Source organism: Micromys minutus (assembly GCF_963924665.1).
Source record: "Micromys minutus genome assembly, chromosome: 5".
In the NCBI taxonomy this organism is placed as follows: domain Eukaryota; kingdom Metazoa; phylum Chordata; class Mammalia; order Rodentia; family Muridae; genus Micromys; species Micromys minutus.
In genome coordinates, this window is record NC_137974.1 from 56,818,046 (window position 1) to 56,842,995 (window position 24,950).

A 24,950-nucleotide genomic window follows, 5' to 3' on the forward strand; every position below is an offset into this window, starting at 1 on the left:
CTCTGAACACTCGAATCCCTTAGAGATGGAGTGAATTTGAGAGATTTTTTTTTTTTTTTAACCAATTCCAGAGTCAAAGATGGAGTCTTGCTCTATTCCTCATGGCCAAAGCAGCAGGGGTAAATACACTGCACACTGGGGTAGACAAGGGCCACAAGCAAACAATACGTTAATCCCTAAGCACTGCTCACACACCGGGGAAGTAAAAGCTTCCACAGTTTGTGGACAATGATGCTCTAGGGGCAGCAGGCATTCAGATAAACCCAGCTCACCTTCACTGCATTCTGAGAAGGCTTTTGACAAATGACCCGAACACTGATCCAAACCAGACCATGACTTTGAGCCCAGGCCTTGCTACAGAACTGGGTGAGTCAGGAGTGTCCATGGCTTAGCTTTCACCGACCATGAACACACAGGTCTGTGTGTCCTGACTGCCATAGGGATGGCTCAAGCCTCAGCTTCACCATGTGGAGTGACAAGGTGACAGCAGCTCAGGAGACGCCAAGCTGTGACAGACGGTCTTCCCACTGGCATTGAGGAAGTCTGCAAGCTATGACCCTTGATGGTTACCTTCTTAGTGTGAATAACTCCTGTGACTTCACCTTCCGAGTGGGAACCAGTCTTTCCCACCAGCTGTCAGCCCAGGGCCCTCTCATACTCTGCGTGGCTTTGGGGAGGGCCTGATCAGTAGGGACTCATGACAGAGACACACATGGTTGCTCTCCTGGCTGGCTGATCACTTACCCTCTCCTCTACCCAGATCCCCGTTATTCAGAAGCAACTGACAAAAGAATCTTCATAGAAGCTACTCCTTTAGACCGTTTTTATGAAAGGAGGGGTTTGCATTGTTTCACAAGAAAGTGACTACCAATTTTTTGACAGAGCAGAAATCACTGGGCATTGTGTCCCCTAGACCCAGTGGGGCAAACCCAGGAATCTGTTACTGCAGCAGCCTTATTTCCCGAGAGGAGAGCTGGAGGTTATTGACGCTTGCCTCCCAGTCAGGGAAATGTGTACGCTCTGCGCTCGTGCTTGCTGCTGGAGTGCACCTGAGCTCGGAGATGGGGTTCTGAGAGTTTTGCGCTGCCCTGAACTGTTCTTCGAGTGTAAAAAAGAATGTAGGCCTGGGTTTTGCACACTTCCTCGACAGTGCATACATCCAGCTTTGAGTCATTGCAGTGGACCCAAAAACCTAGGAAGCCAAACGAGAAAGAGAGAGAAAATGACAACCTAGTTTCCATTTTCATACAGCTGCAGCCAGGAGATGAGAGAGCAGTGGGGGACAGAGTCACCTTCTGATGATTGGGGGTGGGGCTCTCCATAACCACTGGCTTTCATCCCATATATACCGCCACAAAGACTCTTGCCTACACTACTGAGCAAGTGTCTTCCTCCATGCCTTTTTGTTGTCTATAAAGCCTCCGCAGAGAAGGGCAGGATAATGAGGGCTCAGCAATAGTCCTTGTCTGTAGGCTTGGGCTGCTGCAAACCTGCTCACAGCCCATCGTGTCAGTGCAGCAGCTGGAGACTGTCCTGGGGGAAGGTTGAAGCTCCTCAAGGTAAGGGAACTAGTGAGGACACAGAAAGTGCTCTCAGTGTCCTCAGAGATGACATACTTGAGTTGTAACATATCTCCATGAAGCCCCATCATTTCTGCATGACTGAGAAGGAAGACAGTCAGCAGAATGAGTGAGCCCATCAATAGGAAATACACAAATGACAGACGCGGTGCTAACCTCCAGGACTGGGTCTAAGTGCTTGATATGGGTAGTTCTGTTCATTCTGTGCACAGCCTTACACCCTCACTAGACTCCTAACTTCACAATGCTTTCCACTGAGTTTTAATGTATGGAATTTGTCCCTAGCTGACCCAGGGGATGGAAATAACTGAAAGCAATAAGGTGTGAACAAACCAACCCTTTTCCATGTCCCCAACCCCACAGAGTAAAGCGCACGCACCTCCCTCTGTGTTGTAGCAATAGGCTGTGTAGTGTCCTGAGCCAAACCCTTTCCCGTGATGCATGACCACTGCGGAGAGATCATAGGCAAAGGTCTCTTTGTCAAGAGAGGAGAGCATGTCCCTGCAGCAGTAAGGTTCCATGGTTAATACCTGGTCAAAGACGACATGGACCCCAATCTTCTCACGATGGTTACGTCCAGACCACCTACAACATGGAAAGGAGTTTCTTACTATTGAAGACTGGTAAGGGGTAGTTAACAGGGAGCTGAGAAAACAGTTTTTGTTTTTGCTTTTGCCCCCTACTAAGCAAATTTATGTGGATATCTGCCGAGAGAGTTCCATGGTGTATCTGAACCTACAAATCCCTAAAGAAGCGATTGAGAGCCTGGGAGTGGTGGCCACGCCTTTAATCCCAGCACTCAGTAGACAGAGGCAGGTAAATCTCTCGAGTTTGAGGCCAGTGGGTTCTACAGAGCAAATTCCAGGACAGTCAAGGGTTCCCTCCTGTTCAGAAATTACTTCCCTGAAGCACTGCACAGACCACAAGAGGGCCCTGAGGCTCCCAGCTGGGCCAGAGTCAGAGAAACCCGGTCTTGAACCACTGCCACCCTCAAAAAAAAAAAAAAACAAAAAAAAAAAAACAGGAAAGAAAGAAAGAAAGAGAAAGGAAGGAAGGAAAGAAAGAAGGAAGGAAAGAAGGAAGGAAGGAAGGAAAGAGAGAAGGAAGGAAGGAAAACCCAGTAGACTCTGTACAGTCTACTGCCTGCCCCTTTCACCGGTTGTTTTATACTGTGTCCTCAGGATGAATTTGTGAGAGTCCAGACAAGGCGAGGAGAGTATTGGCAGACATTAGGTGCACATTAGAAAAGAAATGGCGAGTAAGAGAGAGCTGAAGCTCGGCTGCTGCTCTAACATCAGCTTCTCGTCTTACTGGACAAGGCCCCACACAAACAGGTTTCTTTCCCACGTCAAAACAGACAGCTGTCTTCCCCAGCCTTTGAGGCAGCCATCCCAAAGCTCACCTGAATCTTTTAAGGTGTAGCCGGAGGACCTGAGGTAGTCTGTAGATCATTAACTGCTTTCTAGCTTCACTCAGAACAAGGGGTTTGGGGTTGGACTTTCGTCGTTTGCCTACACGGTTTGGAAAGGTATAAGACATAGGCAGTGAGGAGCGTCATCCAGTCACAGATTGGACCTGGGTTTTTATCTAAGGTGCTAATGTGACATCTCAAACATGTCTTCATTTCCCAGCCTCTCAGCCTGAATGCAGTGCCTCTTGACTTGTTGCTAAGAGAAAAGGAATAACGGGACCCGGAGGAAACTCTTAGGAAGGAGCTTGCAATTCCTCGATGACCATGTAGCCACATGCTAGCCTTGGGGTGTTCTCCAGACTTCTTTGTATAACAGTCACTGTTATTGGGCTCTGACCACCAGCTAAACCTGATTGTGATACATCTGCTTTCAAATTTTGGCCACCAGCAGCTTCCAGAAGTGGTGTGGCATTCTAGGCACCATGGCTTTTTTATAGAACATACAAGTGTCTGCTACCACAGTGTACATGCTGCACTGAATACACCTGAGCCTTTTAAGGTGTGGCTGGAGGACCTGAGGTAGTCTGTAGATCACTAACAGCTTTCTAGCTTCAGTCCAAACAAGGGGTTTGGTTGGATTTTTGTTGTTTGTCTATATGTTTCATTGTTTGGAAGTATAAGACAGTCAGTGAGAATAGTTCTATGCTTTTGCATCCCGATCATTTAAATTATTATGAACTATAAGTCTAAAAGGTTTTTTTTCCCACAAGTTAGTCCTTGCCACATTTCCTTCTTATAACTATCTGTATGCCAAATGAATATGTCAAAACTCTGAGGCTCAGCTCCCTTCATAGGAGATATACTTTTGTTTTGAATGTTACACATATTTGAGGCTTAGGAAAAAGATAAATTATGATTAGTAAAACATAGAATATGAAAGCAGGTTTTCCCCCAACATGTTTTGCTTATGGCATACACAAATCTTTAAATAAAAACACTAGCAGTAGTGGTGGCCGGGAAGAGGAACTGCTACACAGGACTGGCATGTGGCCAGGTAGCATTCCCTTGATTGTTGACCCTCTGTGGGCTGCACTGCCCATGGCTACTGGGCCTAGGCGGTACAGAAAGGTGCTGATGTGAGTCTGAAAGCAAGCCAGTAAGCAGCCGTCCTCCATGGTTTCTGCTTTAAGCTTGTACCGAGTTCCTTCCCTGACTCCCCTTTATTAGTATATAACCTTTAAGCTAAAATAAACCCTTTTCCCCTAAGTTGCTTTTGGTCAGTGTTTGTCACAGCAACAGAGAGCAAACTAGAACAGTTGTTCTGGGCTTTTATGTCATGGTTTCTGAAATGTGTTTCTTTTTTTGTGTGGGAGGTGAGTTGTTTGATTTGGTTTGGGTTTGGTTTTTTGAGAAGGGGTTTTTCTTGTGTAGCCCTGGCTGTCCTGGAACTCACTCTGTAAACCAGTAACTGAGGATCTTCTTAGGCTTTTGCCTCCTCAGGACATTGGAATATGCGAAGAAGCACTTAAAGAGGGGCTTTGCCTATTCTATGCCTATTAATCAGACTTGAAAAGGCTGCAGCTCTGCACAGGAAGCTGCAATGACCACAATCCACAGCAGAGGGAGTATGAGACAAAAATGTAGACTGGCTTTGTTTCTCTAAATGAAATTCACCAAAAACCGAAATTACCGACTCAGTTTAGACTGACCGGTTTTGTCTCTGTTTAATTAAGGTAAGATACAGAGAGCAAGAAGCAGGCAATCCTTAAACCTCAGAAGCTCCAAATCAATGCAGTCCAGGCCTCAAAGCTTTTGTTCTGCATTTGGTTGGCATATCTAGCTACCAGAAAAGGATACCTCCTGGAAAGGTTTCCTACCTACTCTGTCATATCTAAGAATGACACAAAGTTGTTAATGCCCTTTTGTTCCTTACAGGTAAAAAGCTTTGGCCCAGTGTAGTGGCCCACTCAGGAGGCAGAGGCGAGTGGATATCTGAGTTTGAGGCCAACCTAATGTACAAAGCAAGTTCCAGGATAGCCAGGGAAGTGTAAGAGAGAGATCCTGTTTCAAAACAAACAAACAGACAAGCAAACAAGAAACAAAAATAAAAACCACAGAAAACAAAACACTCCCCAAAAGAAAAAAAACCCAATGTATATTCCAAATTCTTATTATGTAGTATTAAACTGATTATCTAGGTCATTGCATAAATTATAACTTTGTAGATTTTATTTCTAAATTTGTATATGTCATAAAATCTGAACACCAGGGTTGAAGACATTACTCAAAGTTCAGAGTACTGGTTGTTCCTGCAGTACAACCTAAGTTTGGTTCCCAAGGTTCACATGGCAGCTCACAGCTAATCCCTGTAGATCTGAAGCCCTCTTCTGACGTTTATTAATAGTGGGCACACACATGGTGCACAGACACACATACAGGTACACCCACAAATAAAGGAATCTGTAAACGCCATCAGCAGACATGGCTTCCACATTTGTTGTGTACTTCCATCTGTGCATGCTGGGCCAGAGAAACACTGGGTATTATTATGGGGACACAGAAGGGCCTGCCTGCACATGACAATTGTGTAATCACACAGAAAGAGACCCTCTTTAACTTAACTAGTGACACAAAAACGTTTCTTTGTGAAGCATGTCAAGAAAAAAAAGAAGAAAATACCTATGAGGCTGTCATTCACCATGTGCCTGTGAGTCTGTTCTGTCAACCATGTATGTCCTGGGAATTAAACTTGGGTTGTCAGGCTGTGTGACAGTGCCTTTACCGTCTGAGGGTCCTGCTAGCCTAGATCTTGTGTGTGTGCACGCTCACACATGGGAATGTCTGGTCAGTTGCCTGTGGAGGCTAGCAGAATACTGTGGTGTCATTCTTCATGATGGTTTTTGTTATTTAATTTGAGACCAGTCTCTCACTGGTCTGCAACTTGCTAAGTAGGCTAGGCTGGTGACCAGCAAGCATCAGGATCCATATGTATGTCCTTCTTCAGGGCTGGGGTTTGAGGCACATACCAACATACCATCTCCTTTTCTCTGTTAGGGGCTCCACCTAGTTCCCTGTTGCTTGCAAAGCAAAGTCTTTAACAACTGAGAACTCTCTCTAGCCCTATCATTCCATCTTTTAGCAGACTTTAGATCTATGGACTCAGTACAAAAACATACTTTCTCATCCTGCAGCACTCAAATGGGAATTTAGATTAAACAAGAACCATTAGACTACATTTATGAGCCTAGGGCCCCTGTAGCATTATGAAGCTAAGTACTAATGTTCTCACGGCCCGTTTCAGAAACCACTTTCACACACTTCCCAATAACCAAGGCCTGGCAGGAGTCAAAGAAGGTACCTTTTTTTGTTTTTGAGACAGGGTTTCTCTGTATAGACCTGGCTGTCCTGAAACTCATTCTGTAGACCAGACTGGCCTTGAACTCATAGAGATCTACCTGCTTCTGCCTCCCAAGTGCTGGGATCAAAAGTGTGTGACACCACTGCCCAGCAGGAGGCATTATTTGTAGTACTCTAAGAAGCATGTGCATGTAGGTGTGGGTCTGCGTGCTCTGCGTGCTACCGCGGCAGGCGGTTATCTCTATTCACCTTTCTGTGGGCTCTAGGGGTTGAATTCACATCACTAGGCTCATGTGGCAAACACCTTACCCACTGAGCCATCTCATTGACCCAAGTCTGTTTTGAAGAATGTAAACTCTGTATTAGCTATTATAGAGGCTGTGAGAAAAAGATCTCTAAAAGATGGTTCAAAGCACCAAGTGCTATAGGTGTTCCTGTTGACTGGAGGGTCAAAGCAGCTCCTTAAGTAAGTACCTCTTGAAACCCGCCCTCCTTATGCAGCACTCACTGTTACACTGGTCACAAGCGTAGATTCTCCCCTCCAGGGCCTCTGTCTCAGTGAACTTGGCTAGCATCTCAGTGAGCAGGCACTCTTTTTGATTCAAAGGGACAAACCCCTTTTCTATGCAGTGGTATCGTTCAGGGAATTCCAGGGACAGATCCCAAAAGGGCTCAATGGTATTGGATTTATAATTACATGATACACATGTGACCTAGAATGACAAGATTGGTTTGCAGATTAGTTTCCATGTTTCTCACACACAAGTTTGTTTGTTTTATCAAACACATATAAATTTACCAACTGCCTCTCCTAAAAGCTTAATAAGAACTCAAACGTAAAGTACTGGAGCATATTGTGTGCTTGTTTTTCTAACCATGCTGTGACTAGCTGTAACCGAGGAACCACAGGGCACCCTCTGCTTCTCCCGGTGAACGCTGCCTCAGTACAGACAGTAAGCTACCCAAGGAATTGAAGGAATTGGGCTGAGGAAAAAATGACAGGTCACTGTCTGCTTGTCCTCACATTCCTCCCTTTCCCTTGGTGCTTCCACACAGCAAATTTATTTTTCCTTCCCTCCGAGATAGAGTGTCACTATGTCTTCCCTCCTGGCATGGACCTCATGACAGAGTCCAGATGATATTGACCTCTGATGTCCTGCCTCAGTCTCAAGTGCAGGCATAATGACACAAAGGGTCCCCAGTTCCCATGGTATCCAGTCTGCAGAGCTTCAAAGCACTGCTCAGAGCCCCTCTCCCATTTCCAGGCAGAAGGGGGCCTCAGTTTCCCTTCCTAGCGTACTCATCAGTCTTCATAGTCTTAGTAACTGATGAACACAACCTCCGCAACTCACTGCACAGGCTTTATCTTCCTTAAATTGCCCACCCTTTATTAAAAAAACGATCTACAATAATTCTTTCTGCACACATTTTTATAAGGCCTGGGAACCTTTGCTTAAGTTTTGACCTGGTTAAAGATACTGAAAACAAAGGCAGTGGGGACATGGAGTCTGTAATCCGACACTTCAGAGGTAGAGGCAGGATGAGCAGACATTCAAGATCATCCTCAGTTGCACAGTTAATTCAAAGCACCCTGTGCTACTGGAGACCATATTTTGGGGGCTGAGGGAGGTATGGGCAAATGGGAAGACCTGCTTGGGTCTTTGGCATATTCCCAATTACTCTTTGTAAGTAAAAAGGACTTTGGAAACAGACTTCTCTGCAAACTGTCCACTGATTAAAGACTTGGACAGAGAGAACACCCAAGTTCACTTACATGGTCACCAGTAGTGTCAGGTACAAACAACAATCTTGAAACATTGTGAAGTCATAGAAAACACTGGCTATACTTAATTAGCCCAGGGATCTGGAAGCCCAAACTACCACCCAAGCTTCCCGCCTTGTTTCGAGTAAGCACACACCTACCTGACTGAGCAGTTGCCCATGAAATATGGTGTTCACCACCTTTAAGACCTGTTTGGTGAGCTTCCTCTGGGAGAAGGGGATGAGGATCCTGCGCGTGGAGCCCTCAGACTCAAGTTCCTGCTGCACCTTATGCAGCAGTTCGCAGAGAAATTCCTGCGCATCCTGCTGGTCGTAGCCACGGAAGGCGGGAATCAGGCTCCACACGGAGTGAAGCATGGCAAAGGGTGACACCAGCGCCCACTTCCCAGACCACATGACTCGGAAGAGGGTGTGCAGTTCGCGGCAGAGGGAAATGTGCTTTGAGCTAGGCTCCTTGTTCTGAATGAGCTCCAGACTCCCGCTGATGGAGGCTCCGCTGCTCCAGCAGAGGCCCCGAGGTTCGCACCCCTGGGCACGGTCACTCCTTACTGACAAATCCACGGCAGAGCTGCTGGCTAGCCTACCAGAGAGATGAGTCTTCCCGTTGGTTGCTCGGGGAAATAGGTGCTCGGAGGTGGAGGGGTTGAGGTTAAGGAAACATTCCCGGAACTTCTGGAGGTGGCTGAGCACCTGGAGGATGGAGTTCATGTAGCAGGTGTTACCCAGGTTGCGCAGGCCAGTGACACCTGGAGCCACCGCTGGCTGACGACGCGGCTTGAGGGAAGCGGTGGACATGCGCCGGGAGGTAGCGAGGGTAGCAGGGCGCACGGCCACGGGCCCGGGAGCGTGCAGCAGCAGGCGAGCACTCTTCCGCGGCGGCGCGCTGGCCAGCTCCTCCAGCAGCCGCCGCTTGACCTCGCGCCTCCGCTGCTTTGCCGCCTCCTTCTTGCGCTCTATCGCCTCCTCCTGCCGCCGCTGCTCTAGCTGCGCGCGACCGCGGGAGCTCTTCTCGAACCAGAGCCGCAGTGTCTTGGCCAGCAGGCGCTGGCGCCGGTACCACAGAGCCGTGAGCATCTGCGGCTGTCCCTGAGGGGTGCGCTGTGGCGGGACCACGTCTTCGCCTGCAGCCGTGGATCGTAGCGTCCGTCCACGCCTCGCGGGCAGGTCCTGCTTCTGGCCTCGAACAGCCAGGAGGGAGCTTCTTAGCAACTTTAGGTCCCCCTCGGGGTTGTCATTGAGCACGTAGTCCTTGCACAGGTAGCAGAACACGTAGAGATCCCGGACCTCCATGGCCAGCGGGTGTCCCGTCTCTTCAAAGTGTTTTAGTGCATGGTCTTCAATGTAGCGGCCGCAGGCCACGTGGGAGCACTTGAGGCAGGCCCACGCAGACTCGGTGGTGGCGCACTCCAGACAGCACCATTTCTGGGGGTTCAGGATGGAGTGATCCTGGGCGAGCCTTAACCGCCCTACATGTTTGCATCTATCCATGTTTTAGCGCAGTTGCCACTTTCTTAATCTGGCACCACGGAGTACATCAAAGGGAAAAAAAAAAAGCAGAATTTAAGGAAAATATTTTTCTAGAAAAAAGGGTTGCAACTGGTATTTTTGTGCAAAACTTATTAGTTTTTAATTTAAAAAAAATTGTCCCTTGGACTGGGGAGATGGCTCCGCGGTTAAGGGCACTGACTGCTCTTCCAGAGGTCCTGAGTTCAATTCCCAGCGACCATATGGTGGCTCACACCCGTCTGTATTGGGATCTGATGCCTTCTTCTGCTGTGTCTGAAGACAGTTACAGTGTGTGTGTGTGTGTGTGTGTGTGTGTGTGTGATTTTAAAAAAAATGTTCCCTTTCAAAGTTGAAACTGGTATTTCAAGTACCACAAGGAGAGAAAGGTGGCTGGGGGTGGGGGAAGGGGGAAGAGGCTCAAAATAAAACCAAATTGTTTTCAAAGCAAAGGTCTAGAATAAGGGAAAGATAAGACAAGAAAGACAAATGACACCTAAGGAGGCAGAATGCAAGCCTCAGTTTAAGGAACATTTTATAAGCTAGCCTTTCTGAAGAGAGCACATTCTATAGAAAGAAAGGCAAAACTCTTGTCTTCGCTGAGAAGCCAACTCATAGATGGATCTGACAGGATGAGGTGGTATGGCTCCTGGACGACAGTGTTCAAGCCAACTACCCAGACACAAGAAATAAGCAAACAGAGGCTCTGCCAGAGCCACACTGATACAGAGGACGGGGACCCTAGTGAAGGAGCTAAAGAAAGGACTGAAGGAGCTGACAGGGTCTGCAACCCCATGGGAAGAACAAAATTATCAACTAATCAAACTCACCACAGCTCCCAGGGACTAAAACACCAACCAATGAGCACACATGGAGAGACCCACGGCCCCAGGTGCATACGCAGCAGAGGATAGCATTCTCTGGCATCAGTGGGAAAAAAAAAAAGGCCTTTGGTCCAGTGAAGGCTCGGTTTCCCAGTGTAGGGGAATGCCAAGGCGCTGAGGTAGGAGAGGGTGGCTGGGAGAGAGAGCACCTTCATGGAGGCAATGAGAGGGGGAGGGGAGATGGGGTTGGGGGGAAAGGGGATAACATCTGAAAAGTAAATACAGAGAATATCCAATAAAAAAAGAAATAAGCAAACAGAAGCAAGCTTGCTTCCCTTCTTCCACTCTTCTGTTTTGCGACTGACTTACCTTTGTAGCCCTGGCTGACCTCAAGTTGGTGGTGATCCTCCTGCCTCAGTGAACAAAATGCTATGATTCATGAGCTCTAACACTGCCCCTCACCCTGGGGTTTTTGTGGGTTTGGAGATAAAAGTCTCACCATGCTTCCCTGACTGGTCTGTAACACATATGTAAACCTGCTGGCCTGGAACTCACAGAGATCTACCTACTTTGCCTCTCTAGAGTATATGGGACTACAGGTGTGTACCACCACATCCAGCCTCTAATGCTGCTTTTTAATATTCATAACAGAAATACAGTAGGCAACTTCTCCAATGGAATTAATAATAAGCCCAACAAATATTTTTAAAAACCCAAAGTCTTCCCCAGGATTAAAAATATTCTAAAAACAGTTCTTTAAGCTTAATCAATTAACTAATTAATTAATTTTGATACAGGTCATCCTCTGGATGTCCAGGAACTATTTAGACCAGGCTGTCCTCAGAGTTACAGAGATCTACCTGTCTCTGCCTCTTGAGTGCTGGAATTAAAAGGCATGAATCACCACACAGGGCTATTTTATTGGTGCCATGTCTGTATGAAAGTTTGTCCTCATGCATACATTTAACCATGGAGGCTAGAAAAAGTCAGATTCCCCTCAGCTGGAGTTCCAGGAAGCTGTGAGCCCTGATGTGGGTACTAGGAACCAAACCCAGTCAGTCTTTTGGAAGAGCAGGAAGTACTCTCAACTGCTGAGCTGTCTCCATCCTTGGTTGTTATAAATGAGCTTTCCTCTCGAATTCTTTATCATTTTCCATTTTTGAGAGCAACAGATCCAAATTAGAGGTCTGTAGCTAAGACTGATGACCTGAGTTCAATCCCCAGATCTCACTAGGTCATATGAGAGAACATGTATACCACAGGCTTGTGCACATAAAAATGAATAGTATAATTTGAAAGTTTTTTTTAATGTCCTGATTAATGGGAGAAATAAAACATTCCATAGGAAAAAAAGAAAAAAGTTCTCTAATCACAAAAAGGAAGGAATCTATAGGATCCCAATCAAGGTGAGCCCTCCCACGACCAGCTTCAACTGTCTTATTTCTAATCATTGTTCTCATCTCATAGTTTGCTATTGATTTGTTGCTATGCTCCTTCTAAGTCATTTCTCTAGATGGGATTATTCCTTCTGACTAGATATAAAAGGTCCTTTAGAGAGTAGTTCAAGTGTTTTATCTGTTTTACTCCCTCACAAGGCCACACCCTGAGTGTTCTACAATGGGTCAGACATTATCAGAGGAATGGCTCTCAGGGCTACTGCTCTACCAAAGCATATGCTAATACTATGGGGAAATTACTCTCCCAGTTTCAAACAGACCTGAAATATGCATTTTTGCTTACTTAGGGCATAGCCAAATCACAACACACACACACACACACACACACACACACACACACACACACACACACAAATGAGAACTGAAAAGACAAAGGTAAAGGTTCCTTGGAACAGCACGACAGAAAGGCAGAAATGAGGGGGAGACAGACTAAAACTGGAAACTGGTAAGTTTCTGTTTTACCATTTGAACTTCCTGAACAAACGTCCCACCCCCTGCCTAGGATCAAACTTCTTTAGGCTCCTACCTACCTCCTTGATACTTTATATATGAGGATAAGAATCTGAAAAGGGCCCACATATCCATTTTAAACAAACCCCAGAGATGGGTCTCTCACATAAAATCCTATAAATGTCACATTAATCCAACAAATTAGAGATGAAGAACTCAGAAACCAAATAAAGAATTCTACTTTCCAAATCCTTTCCCACTTCTCCAAAGACAGGGTCTCATTTTGTAGCCTTTGTTGGCCTGGATTTTCAATGTAGAGTAGGTTGGCCTCAAACTCATAGTGACCCACCTCTGCCTTCTGTCTGAGTGCTGAGATTAAATCTATGCTCCACCATAACTGGCAATTTTCCAAATTCTTCCATTCAGACCAACACTGCTGGAAATTACAGAATGTCTCTCTTGCTTTCCAAGACAGAATCTGGTTACTGTAGTAACTAATCACATGATTACCAAGTATTTGCAAGGTGTCTAATAGGATTGCAGGACTGAACGGCTTTTTTAAAAGATTTATTTATTTATTTTATGTATGTGAGTACACTTCTGTTGTCTTCAGACACACCAGAAGAGGGCATCGGATCCCAGTACAGATGGTTGTGAGCCACCATGTGGTTGCTGGGAATTGAACTCAGGACCTCTAGAAGAATAGTCAGTGCTCTTGACTGCTGAGCCATCTCTCCAGCCCAATATAATTTATTATCAACATGTAATTAAGAAGGTGTTAAATCTGGGTATGGTGGTGTATATTTTTGATTCCAGTATTCAGACAGATCTCTCTGTCTTTTTGAGGCCAGGTTGGTCTACATAGGCTAGCCAAGGCTGCATAGAGAGATGTTTCTTCAAAAAAAAAAAAAAAAAAAAAAAAAATCAACAGATCAAACAAACACACCAAAACAGCAACAAACCACCCCACAGAAGGAACAAAAAAAAAAAGTAAGAGTAAAAGGTTTTACCTGGACATGCTGGCCCACACCTCTAAGGTGTTAAGGCAGGAAGATCACAGCAAATTGAAGGCCAGCCTGGGTTACATAGTGAGTTATAGGCCAACCTTTGTTGACAGAATAAAGAAAGGCCCAGGCAGGCAGGCAGGTAGGCAGGCAATGTAAGACTGTAATTACAATAAATCCAGCCTTCTGAACCTTTATATTTATAGCTAAAACAAAAACCTAAAAGTAGGCCGACATTGTGAAGAGTGGATATAGCTAAGGTCAGAAGCCCTTGGCTAAAGGGCAGCATGTGTGTGTTGGGGACGGATGGGTGGAGGCCACTGGCTCTTCTTTGCCTTTCTTTATTCCCACTCTTCATGAACAGGGAATGGTCAGAGGGCAAGCTAGAGATACTCATAGTCAGAGCACAGCCTGGTGACACTGGAGGGGCTGAACTATCTGAGAGGAATCCAGAAGTCCTCATTAAAAGAATCCTTTGATGCTCTGACCTGAGAGGTTTGAAAAGCGCATAACATTCCCAGTTAGTGTTTTCTCTCTTTCTACCCCCACTCTGACTCCTTGGCCTTGTGTGTATGGATGAGATGTAAGTTCTAGTTACTGCTCCAATGCCATGCCTGACGACTGCCAGGCTCCCCACCATGATGGCTGTGGACTAAGTCTCTGGAACTGTGAGTCAGGCCTATAAACTCTCTCTTCTCTAAGTTGCTTGGTCATGGTGCTCTGTCACAGTAGTAGTAAAACAACTAGGACAGCAACTTAGTGTGATCCTGTCTCTGTAAAAAGGTAAGAGGGCTGAGGTCAAGGGTCAGTGATAGAGTGCCTGCCCAGCATGGTTAAGGCCCTAGGTTCAATTCCTAGAACCACAAGAAAAATAATTCCCAACTCTGTGTAGAGATGTCAGCTGAGAGTCGGAAACCAGATTGCTATGTAAGGATTACATCTGTAAGCCTGCTTCATGTTTAGTAGTTTAGATAGTTTGTGGGTCACATCTGGAGGTCAAGGGACTTTTAGAAATTGGTTTCTCCCCTTCTACTATACGTTCTGGGAATAGGTCTCAGGTGGTCAAGTTTGCATGGCAAAAACCTTTATCTGGCCCAAGGTTGTGGGGCTATTTTGAGGGGCGGGTTGAAAGAATTGTATGGTATGTATATGATGTGCACCTATTTATATGTTTGTACATTCATGTATGAGTTTATCACACGTGCCACCCTAGAGATCAAGGAAGAACTTGCTGCCAGTCCTCACCTTCCACCTTGTTGGAAGAATCTCTTTGTCGTCCATCACTCTGTATGCCAGGCTAGCTAGCCACTAGCTTCTAGGGTCCCCCCACCTCATCTTGGGAGTCTAACACTATAAATAAGTGCTATCACGCCTGTCTTTACATGGCTGCTGGGAATTCAAACTCAGATTTCTATGCTTATAGGGTAAGTGCTTTACCCACTGACACATTTCCCCAAATCTTACCTTTAGAGCATCTCTCCAACCCCAAGATGTAATTTTAAAATTATATTTATTTACAGAGCTTATGGAAATCTGTGTGTGCCAGAGTGTGTGGCACTCAGAGGACAATGTATGAGAGCAGTTTGTCTCCTTTCATCATGTGGGTCCCCCATATCTAACTTAGATGATCAGGCTTGGTGACAACTGTCTTTTCCTGTCAAGCCATGTCGCTAGTCCCTTGAGGGTATAGGCAGATGGCCTAGTTAGTAATGTGCTTGTCATGTAAGCGTGAGGACCTGAGTTCAGATCCCCGACACCCATGTAAAAGCTGAGCAGTGATGCATGTTGGTAATCTAGTTGTCAGCGGCCAACTGCGGAAGCTGAACCAGTGAGCTCCAGATTCAGTGTGAGATCATGTCCCAGAACATAAGGTGGAGGGGTTATGAGCACTAGTTGTTCTAGAATATGCAGGGTCGATTCACAGCATCTACACAGTGGTCCACAGCAGTCTATGTCCAGCTCCTCTGACCCTTCTTCTAGCTCCAGTACACACACTGTACAAAGACACACATATAAGCAAAACACCTATACACATAAAATAACAGTTAGTCTAAAAGACATTTTTAGAAAGCCTCACTGAACCCACCGAGTGTCTGTAACAGAGATGAGTGTCAGCACTACCACAGCAGCAGTTACCTACCAAAAGTATTTTGTTTTGAGACAGGGTCTCTTGAACTTGCTGTGGTCCTCTTATCTCCTCCACGTACTGAGACTGCAGGCATGGGCTACTACTCTTGGCCCAAATGTATTGTCTCAGACAAAATTCATTCAAGCTGGAAACTTCAATTGTCTTCCTGGGTCCAGCCCAAGCAGTGGTACTGGGAGTCTCCCTCCCATTGTCTCCACAAGGCTGAAGATGGCCTTCTACACACACGGCCATTTGTACAGAACATCTTTATATATTACCAACTGCTGGCAGGGGGCTGGAGATGGCTCAGTGGTTAAAAGCACTGACTGCTCTTCCAGAGGTCCTGAGTTCAATTCTCAGCAACCACGTGGTGGCTCACAACCATCTGTAATGAGATCTGATGCCCTCTTCTGGTGTGTCTGAAGACAATGACAGTATACTTATATATAATAAATAAATAAAAGAGAGGCTGTCAAGTAAGCAGACCATCTGTTAAATGGCAGAGAATCTTTAGGTATCTATTAGGTAATAAGCCAGGGCTGCTATAGGTCAGGACTGCAGGTGTGTCATAGTGCTCACCTTTCGTGTATGAAGCCCTGGGTTCTATTCCAGCACTTGAGAGGTAAAAGCAGGAGAATTAGGGAGTCAAGGCCATCCTTGGCTACAATGTGAGTTTAGGCCAGCCTGGCTACTCCAGACCATCTAAAAAGCTAAACAAAAGCAACAATAAGATTTTATAAATCAGCCACAAATGGAATCCACTACTTAAAAAAATGCAGAAAGGAAGTGACTATGTGAATAATTAAAAACACAGTACATGGCTAGATGTGAAGGTGCACGCCTTTAGTCCAAGCACGCAGAGAGGCAGAGGCAGAGGCAGGCAGATCTTGGTGAATTCAAAGCCATCCAGGGTCACACACAGAAACTCTGTCTCAAAAATAAATAAAAGTAAATAAGTAAACTAACCAACAACAATGAAAACCCAAAACAAACCACCAAAGCAAAGGGGAAGAATAGTATATTAATGGTCATGAGTGCCCTCCTGCCTAAGGCTGCCCAGAGAATGAGGAGGAGCTAGGCACACCATATTGTCCTATGGGGATGTGAGTAGGAATGGAGAGAAGACTGTACTTTTTTTTTTTTTTATAATTTTTTTAAAGATTTATTTATTTATTTATTTTATATATGAGTACATACACTGTCACTGCCTTCAGACACACCAGAGGAGGGCACCATATCTCATTACAGATGGTTGTGAGCCACCATGTGGTTGCTGGGAATTGAACTCAGGACCTCTGGAAGAGCGGTCAGTGCTCTTAACCGCTGAGCCATCTCTCCAGCCCCCTAGACTGTACCTTTTGAGGGAGAAAAACAATTATATTTTCAAAGGAGGAAGTAGCATTTAAGACTTGGCATTTCAATGTCTTAACTCAGGCATGAGGGGGAGGAGACATGGGTTGTGGCTAAAAGCAGTAGCTGCTCCCACAGAGGACCTAAGTTCAGTTCCCAGCATCCATGTCAGATGGCTCACAACTGCCTGCAACTCCAGCTGCAGGGGATCCAAGGCCTCTGGCTCAGTATACACACTGTACTGGCTGGGTTTGTGTGTCAATTTGATACAAGTTAGAGTCATCAGAGAGGAAGAAGCAGCAGTTGAGAAAATGCATTCATGAGATCCAGCTGTAAGGTTCTCAATTAGTGATCAATGGGGCAGGCATGGCTGGGCAGCCCTGTGGTGAGCGGTGCCATGGTTCTGGGTTCTATGAGGCAGGCTGAACAAACCATGGGGTGCAAGCCTGTAAGCAGCACTCCTCTGCGGCCTCTGCATCAGCCCCTCCTTCCAGGATCCTGTCCTGACTTCCTTCAATGATTAACATAGTTTTGGAAGTATAAGCTAAATAAAACCTTTCTTCCCCAGCTTCCATTATGGTCATGGTGTTTTGTGGCAGCAATAGAAATCTGAACTAAGACAGACAGATAGGCCAACAACCCACACTTGTGCACATGAACAAAAGTGAACATTAGCCAGGCATTAGCCAGGTGACCAGTGTTAAACCTAGAGCAATATAATTACCACACTTTCATTAGGAAACAAAGCATCAAGACAGGCAGTCTAATGACAAAAACTATGTAATGCCTAGGAAATTCTATTTTCTATTCTCAGTGAAGGAATTGTTCACATACTCCCTTATACTTTCTAAGTTGCTGAATCTGACCAAGACCCCGGTAGCCTTGGCTAACGGTGGCTTTGTTTGGGACAGGCTTTATCCTGGTGCCCCTAGAGCCTAGAATCCTATAAGAACCAAGAAATAGGTCCTGATTTTTCCCAGAGAGCTTCATTTAACAAGTTATTCATAGTGAGACCTTAAACAATCATAGAGTATGTTAATATTAGAAACATAAAGCTGTACTATCTTTTCAAAATAAATTTAAAGGTTTTATTTTATACTTTCCACTTTTCTAAAGTCTTTCAAAGTTATTTAATAGCAACACAGAGTAAGGATAGTAAACATCCAATTAAGATGTTAAAAGCAAACAGTGCAGTTGAATTAAAGAAGCTGAGTTATCCTCAGCTCGAACTTCAGCCAGGGACACACACTGACTCGCTGCAGACTGTACTGTGTGGCAGGAATATAAAGGGTCTTCTTTCAATAAGGCATAGAAGGGTGTCAAAGACATGAACTGTGCATGAACTCTCATCCCTGTGTAAGGACAGAGAGCAAGCCCAGTGAGAAGGCCCAAGAGGTAAAGACTGGCCTGGCTCTCACACAAAGGCCAACACACCCAGACAGTGTTCTTATAGTTCAAGTCCCATGAGCCTTAGCACTGCTGCTACCATTTCCATAAAACAAAACAAACAAAAAACCTAAACAAAAACAGTTCTCCTACCTTTCGAGCTAGTCCCCTATTAAGACATCAGAGACTATACAGAGGCAAACATGATTTTATTGGGGAAAACAACCAAGCCAAGCAGCTGCTAATAACTTAGTGCAGGTTCACTTAGCACAGCAGGAATCAGAAAGCAGAACTGAGGGGGAGGGGTGTGATACTGCATGAGCAAATGCAGGCAGAAAGAAGAAAGAGGTAGAAGCTCGAGTTATGGCCCAAGACCCTGCCGAAGGAAGGACAAACCTAGTGCTTCGATGACTACGTGGGTCATGAAGAGTAAGACATGAAAATGTAAAACACGAGCCGTGCTGATAGCGTTTTCCCCACATCCCTTTTATGCCGCCTGTATAGACTGATCACATCATGAACATCACTGAGTCACATATATAGCAAAGACCAAATAATAAGACAAGGTAGTTCATCTACCTGTGGCTTCATCTTATTATTTGTTAACACAGAATTGGCTGGTCTAGCCCCCAAATCCCAGGTTCCAGCAATCCTCTTGTCTCAGCCTCCTATGTGGACTACAGGTATGCAACGCTAAGCCTAGCTAAATACAGAATGTAATAGTTATGAAGATTAGTAATTATTCTAAAGATAAACTTTTCATGTATGAACCACATGTTATCCAAATCTGTTGTCCCTATACATTTATTTTATTATTTTGTTTCTGTTTCTTAAAAAAATATATATGTACACTGTAGCTGTCTTCAGACATACCAGAAGAGGGCATCAGATCTCACTACAAATGGCTGTGAGCCACCATGTGGTTGCTGGGATTTGAACTCAGGGTCTCTAGAAGAGCAGTCAGTGCTCTTAACCACTGAGCCATGTCTCCACTCCCTAGGGCCTGCTTATTATCTTTAAGTTAATGGTTGCTAACAGCCAACACTCAAAGGCAAATAGTTTGTTTGTACCAACATATATACATATATATCCTTTACTCTATGTATCTTTTGAAGAATTTAATTACAGCTAATAAGAACTAAAATTGCTTTGAAGGAACTACAGATTAGAAACATCCTATTTAATACTGGCAAATTAAAACAATAGTCATTACTTTATATTCCAGAAGGAACTACGCCAGAATTGTCCCAGACCTGATCTGGGCTTTCATGCACAGGTAGAGGCTGGACCAGTTAAGTGGTGTGATAGGATTAGGTACTTTTCCTGTGGCTGTAATAAAAACTCCTTGACAAAAGCAACCAGACTAAGGATTGTGCAGTTTTGCTTTGGCTGACAGTTCATGGACACAGACCTCAGGGGCAGGGACGGCAGGGCAGCAGGAACTGGAAGCAGCTGGTCATACTGTGTCCAGTCAGCAAGACAGTGACTAATGCTTTTATTTACCTCACTCTCTCTACAGTTCAGAATCCCTGCCCAGAAATGCTGGCACCCTGATCAGGATAGTCCCTCACAGGCACGTCCAGGTAATTTTACATCTCTCATTAAGGTGACAACTGAGATTAATCATCATAATACCACTGATCACATTCAAGACTTACGGAATCAGGCTTGGTGGTCCACTCCTCTAACCCCAGCATGTGGGAGGCTAAGGCAGGTGGGTCTCTATGAGCCTGAGGCCAGCTTGGTCTAGATAGCTAGTTTTTGGGTCAGGGAGGGAGACTGAGGATATAGCTCTGCTGGAACATTAACCTAGCAGGTACAAGGAAGCATTAGTGTGTACACCACATGCACACACAAAGAATGAGCACTTTATGTTTATCTATAGCAATGACATAAAATATTTCCTGAATAACAGCTTAAGGTTTGTTGCAGAATATTTGATTACATTATGAACCCTGAGATTGTGTTTACTGAAAAAACCTGTTTCTAGATGTGGTGTGGTTCAGGCCTTAGTACACACCTTTAGCCCCAAACAATAAAGGTGAAGTTTGTAGAAGAAAGCAGTCATGTTAAAAAGTGATGTTCAACTGAGTGGCAAAGTGATGAGTCAGAGACTGTTTGACCGAAGAGGATCCGCCCAACTCACAGGAGAGAGGAAAGGGAAGCTACGTAAAAGAGCAGTGCAGAGGAGGTGGTGGTACTGGGGCAGTTGTACAGAGACAAGTTGCAGAGAGACACAGGTGAAGCTAGACACAGGTATGCATGCATATGCTTGGCCCAGGGAGTGGCACTGTTAGTGGCCTTGTTGGAGGAAGTGTGTCACTCTGGGGGTGGGATTGGAGACACTCCTCCTAGCTGCCTGAGAATGTTTAATTTGTTCCTGGCTTCCTTTGAACGAAGATGTAGAACTCTCAGCTCCTCCTGCACCATGCCTGCCTGATGCTGCCACGCAGCATGCATGCAGCTGCCATGTCTTGATGATAAGGGACTGCACCTCTGAACCTGTAAGCCAGCCTCAGTTAAATGTTGCTATTCATAAGACTTGCCTTGGTCATGGTGTCTGTTCACAGCAATAAAACCCTAACTAAGACAACAGGTGGAGACAGAATGAGCCAGGAGCCACAAGATTAGAGTTATTGAATCAGTCAGTTTAGAGAGGAATTTAAACCAGAAGAGATGAGCTGAACCAGCCAACAGAGTTCAGGTAACAGGAAAGGGTGAGCTTATACAGCAGCAAGTCTCAGAGGCTGAAAACATTCTAGGCCTAGATAAAATTATACAGGCTAGAAGCTTCCAGGCCTAAGTTAGCAGACTAAAGCAGTAAGCTTCAGAGATAACTACCAATTAATCAGATGAATAAAGGTACTTTTATAACGCTTAAACCATAAGAATGAAGAAAGTTATGATTTAGACACACAGTGATTCATTTTTAAAAATGCCAAAACACTAAGATCTAGTACTAACCAGATGCCAGACATCTTAAGTGACTTCAGAATTCCGAGAACCTCTAGACTGATCAAAGTGACCCAGGTACAACTTAAGACAGCCAGAGAAAACTTGACTGTCAAGAACTATGATCCTATGCCTAACCACAAACTAGGGTCTAGACAGTCTCTGCACTGACTCTTCAGTGTGCTTCCTACAAGGCTGAGTAGAAGGAAGTAGGTCTCCCAACTCATAAATACAACAGAGGCACCTGCTGAGAGCACAAAGGGGCCTGATGTAAGCAGTCACTAAAACTATCCAGCAAAGCTCTCTGCACTTACTCCTTTGCAGAAAACCAAAATTGATTTTCTGTGGAGCTGGCCTTCAGGGACAGAATGAGTACAGCAAACACCACACTCAAGGATCAGTGTGCCTAACAGGCCTTATTCCTCACTGCAAATGCATCTTCACCCTGGTGAGTCCAAACACATATGCCTGGTCCTCCCAAAACTGGCAATTACATCACATTTTTACAAAATTGAGGTTCTGAACTTGCAGTGTTAGGTCCAGACTCCAGTGATGACCCAATTAGGGTAATGCCACCTGGAAGAGTCCTCAGAGGCTTGGAGCTAGAAGTATTTTCAGACTAGGTAGCTCTCTATCCAAGCTCTCTTCACATAGAACAGACAAATTTGGTCAGGGACAGATGCTTTTCCATATTATAATTAACTGGTATTATAAATGATTCATAATACCAATTATCAAATACCACATCCTGGAACTGTTCTAGAACTGAAGATAAACATAATTTATCTCCCATGATAAGCTGGTGAGGTACTAACTATATCTATTTTTATTTGACCCATTTATTACATTTTTATTTATTTTATATTTATGTTTGGGGTGGGGCAAGCATGTGTCTCAGGGAATGTGTGAAACTCAGAGACAACTTGTAGGTACTCTCTATCATATGGGTTCTAGAGACTGAAGTTAGATCATTAATGGTAGCTTCCTTAAGCTGCTAAACCATCTTGCTGGTTCTTTAACTCCATTTTAAACATAAATAGACTTTAAAAACTGACTTTCAAGAACTGGGTGTGGTGGGTCCCGGAACTTAGGAGGCAGAGGCAAGTGGATGTCTGTGAGTTCAAAGCCAGGCTGGTCTACAAAGTAAGCTCAGGGCTATGTGGGAAGATCCTGACTCAAATAAAAATAAAAAACAAATCAAACTGAAAACTCCTGATTATTAAGAAAATATAACTGAGGACAGAAAAGTTGTAACAGCCAGAGGAATAGGGAGTTTGTTGTGTCTCCTGCAAATGTCAGAAGCTACACCCATAAAATCTACCAGAACAACACAATAGGCAAGGTAATGTGTGTGTGGCAGGCAGGAGTTCTTAACTAATGCTGAGAGCAGGAGAAACAGTCTTCCCCAGGGAAGAGCTTGAAACTGGTCATTTAATTCCAAATGGTCAGTCCTAAACAGATACACAAGTAATATTATACTGAGTATGTTGTACTTATGTATTTAGAAAAAGAATATTCATACACGCATATATACCCACACAACATATACATATGCATTTATGTATGTAACAACAATAAGTCAAAAAATAAAAGAAATAATAATATTAATGCAACTAAAACATGATTAGGGAAGATGGTTCAGTCGTTAAGAGCACTGACTGCTCTTCGAAAGGTTCTGAATTCAATTCCGAGCAACAACATGGTGGCTCACAACCATCTGAAATGGGATCTGATGCCTTCTTCTGGTGTGTCTGAAAACAGCTACAGTGCACTCATATACATTAAAAAAAAAAAAAAAAAAGAGTACTTGCTGTTCTTCCAGAGGACCTGGGTTTGATACCCAGTTTCCAGGGAATTTTAGGCCTTCTTCTGGCTTCCGAAAGTGCCAGACACATACATGGTACACAGACACACAAGCAGGCAAAACACTCATTTGCATAAAAGAATAAACTAATAAAAAATGAAAATAAATGTGATCAACTGTCAGAATTTGACTGTTAATACGAGCATGCCTGGCTTACTTGGCATTTTCTTTTCTGTAAACTGATAAAGCATGCCCTTACCACTGTACCTGCCATCCACACAAGACACCTGTTAGAACTAAGAATGGAACCACTTTGTAGCTACTAGAGATTTAATGTTAGCAGAAACAAATAGACAAAAATAGTCCAAGTGATCAGCAACTGTTTTCAATTGGGTTGTCCTTTTCTTATTAAGTAATCAGCATTCCTTATACAGTCTGTACACAAACACTTGCCAGACAGAGATTATTACCACAGCTTTCAGTGGCCTACCTTTTGTTTTAAGTGTCTTTTTTTTTAATCAATCAGATTTATATCAGTAAATCCTCACCCCACAAAATGTCCACACAATAAACTTGGAGCCAATTGATATTGCTACTAACTGCCTACCTAGATAAGACAAACTGTCCTATAATAATCCATAAGTTATAAATCCTCTCATAGCAGATCCCAGCAGATATGTCACCTTATTTGGGAGCCTCTCCTACCTACATATTGTTTCCATCTTTCCTGTCCAAAAGGAAAGCTCAAGTGTCTTTTCATACACGAGATTTACAGTTAAAGGCCTCACATGATTAATTTATAAAATCATGTTTTACCTACAATGTAATAAAACTATCTCCTCTTGTTTCTTCTATATCTTAGCTAGGCTGTTTACATCTGTCAAGCCTTTGGTTTGTGTGTCTCTTCCACTGGTCCAATGGTCTTGTCCTCTCCCATTACTGAGCTGCCCTACTCTGATAAGGCAAGAGACAAGTGTGCAAATCTTGCTGGCTCAAACCATGTTCTCTCTACCAACTCTTTTTTCAAAGTAATTTTAACTACTTTCATCTCCATAGCTATGAAATTTACAATGAGCTTATATGATGCTACCTGAAAATATTTTCTTTAAAGTTCAACTGCAACTGAGTGTAGTGTTCACACCTGTAATCCCAATACCTGGATAGTTCAGCTTGGTCTACAGATTAGTCTGTCTTTAAAAGGGGGGCAGGGAGGGGAGCACAGTGGAGGGGAGAAGAAAAGAGGAGCAGACCTGGGAGATGCCTCCATCGACAAAGCACTTTCTGTGCAAGCCTGCTTGCAATCCTAGGCCTCCAGAGGTGGACACAGCGGACTATATTGGCAAGCTGGCTAGCTAGACTAGTGAACTGTGGTTCAGTGAGAGACCCTGTCTCATAAACTGGAAAGTGATTAAGGAAACCCATCCAGGGTCAACTTCAGTTGTCCTCTGGCCTCTACATGTACAGGTTCAGGTAAACATGTGTGCACACACGCACACAGACACATACTTACAAACAAAAAACAGAAGAGACAGCTAAGCAGTTAAGAGCAGGCACTACTCTTGCAGAAGACCTGGTTTGATTCTTAACACATAGTTCAAGAGGTTCACAACCCCTTCTTGCCTCTAAGAGCCCTTGCATTCACATGCATACACACCTCCATACAGACACAGACAGAATTAAGAGACAAGAAAAAAAAAAAAAAAAAAAGGCAGTAGTGGTGGTGCATACCTTTAATCCCAGCACTTGGGAGGATCTCTGTGAGTTCAAGGCCAGCCTGATGTAAGATCAAGTTCTAGGATAGCCAGGGCTGTATGAGACCCTATCTCAACTACCTCCTACCAAACAAAAGAGAGAGAAATGGACGGGGAGGAGGAAAAGCAACAGCAGAAATAGGGAGATGACCTAGAAGAGGAAAAGTGATGGCTGTTCCTGGGTAAGGGATCATTCTCGGCTTGACTTGTC

The 24,950-nt window shown here is 44.4% G+C and overlaps 1 protein-coding gene across 2 annotated transcripts in view; it reads right to left on the minus strand.

Annotated features, from left to right (window-relative positions):
* Positions 1-819: 819 nt before the first annotated feature.
* Positions 820-24,950, minus strand: part of USP49 (ubiquitin specific peptidase 49) — a 33,186-nt gene continuing 9,055 nt past the window's right edge. Inside the window, exons 2-6 of one of the 2 annotated variants that reach the window (XM_080916817.1) lie at positions 8,272-9,646; positions 6,857-7,061; positions 2,983-3,091; positions 2,111-2,165; positions 820-1,192 (exon numbers count right to left, since the gene is read on the minus strand). In XM_080916817.1, coding sequence (XP_080772943.1) covers positions 941-1,192; positions 2,111-2,165; positions 2,983-3,091; positions 6,857-7,061; positions 8,272-9,618 — 1,968 coding nt within the window. In that variant the 5' untranslated portion in view covers positions 9,619-9,646 and the 3' untranslated portion in view covers positions 820-940. Of the gene's footprint in view, positions 1,193-1,959; positions 2,166-2,982; positions 3,092-6,856; positions 7,062-8,271; positions 9,647-24,950 lie in introns of both variants that reach the window. The other variant, XM_080916816.1, reaches the window with a different exon arrangement.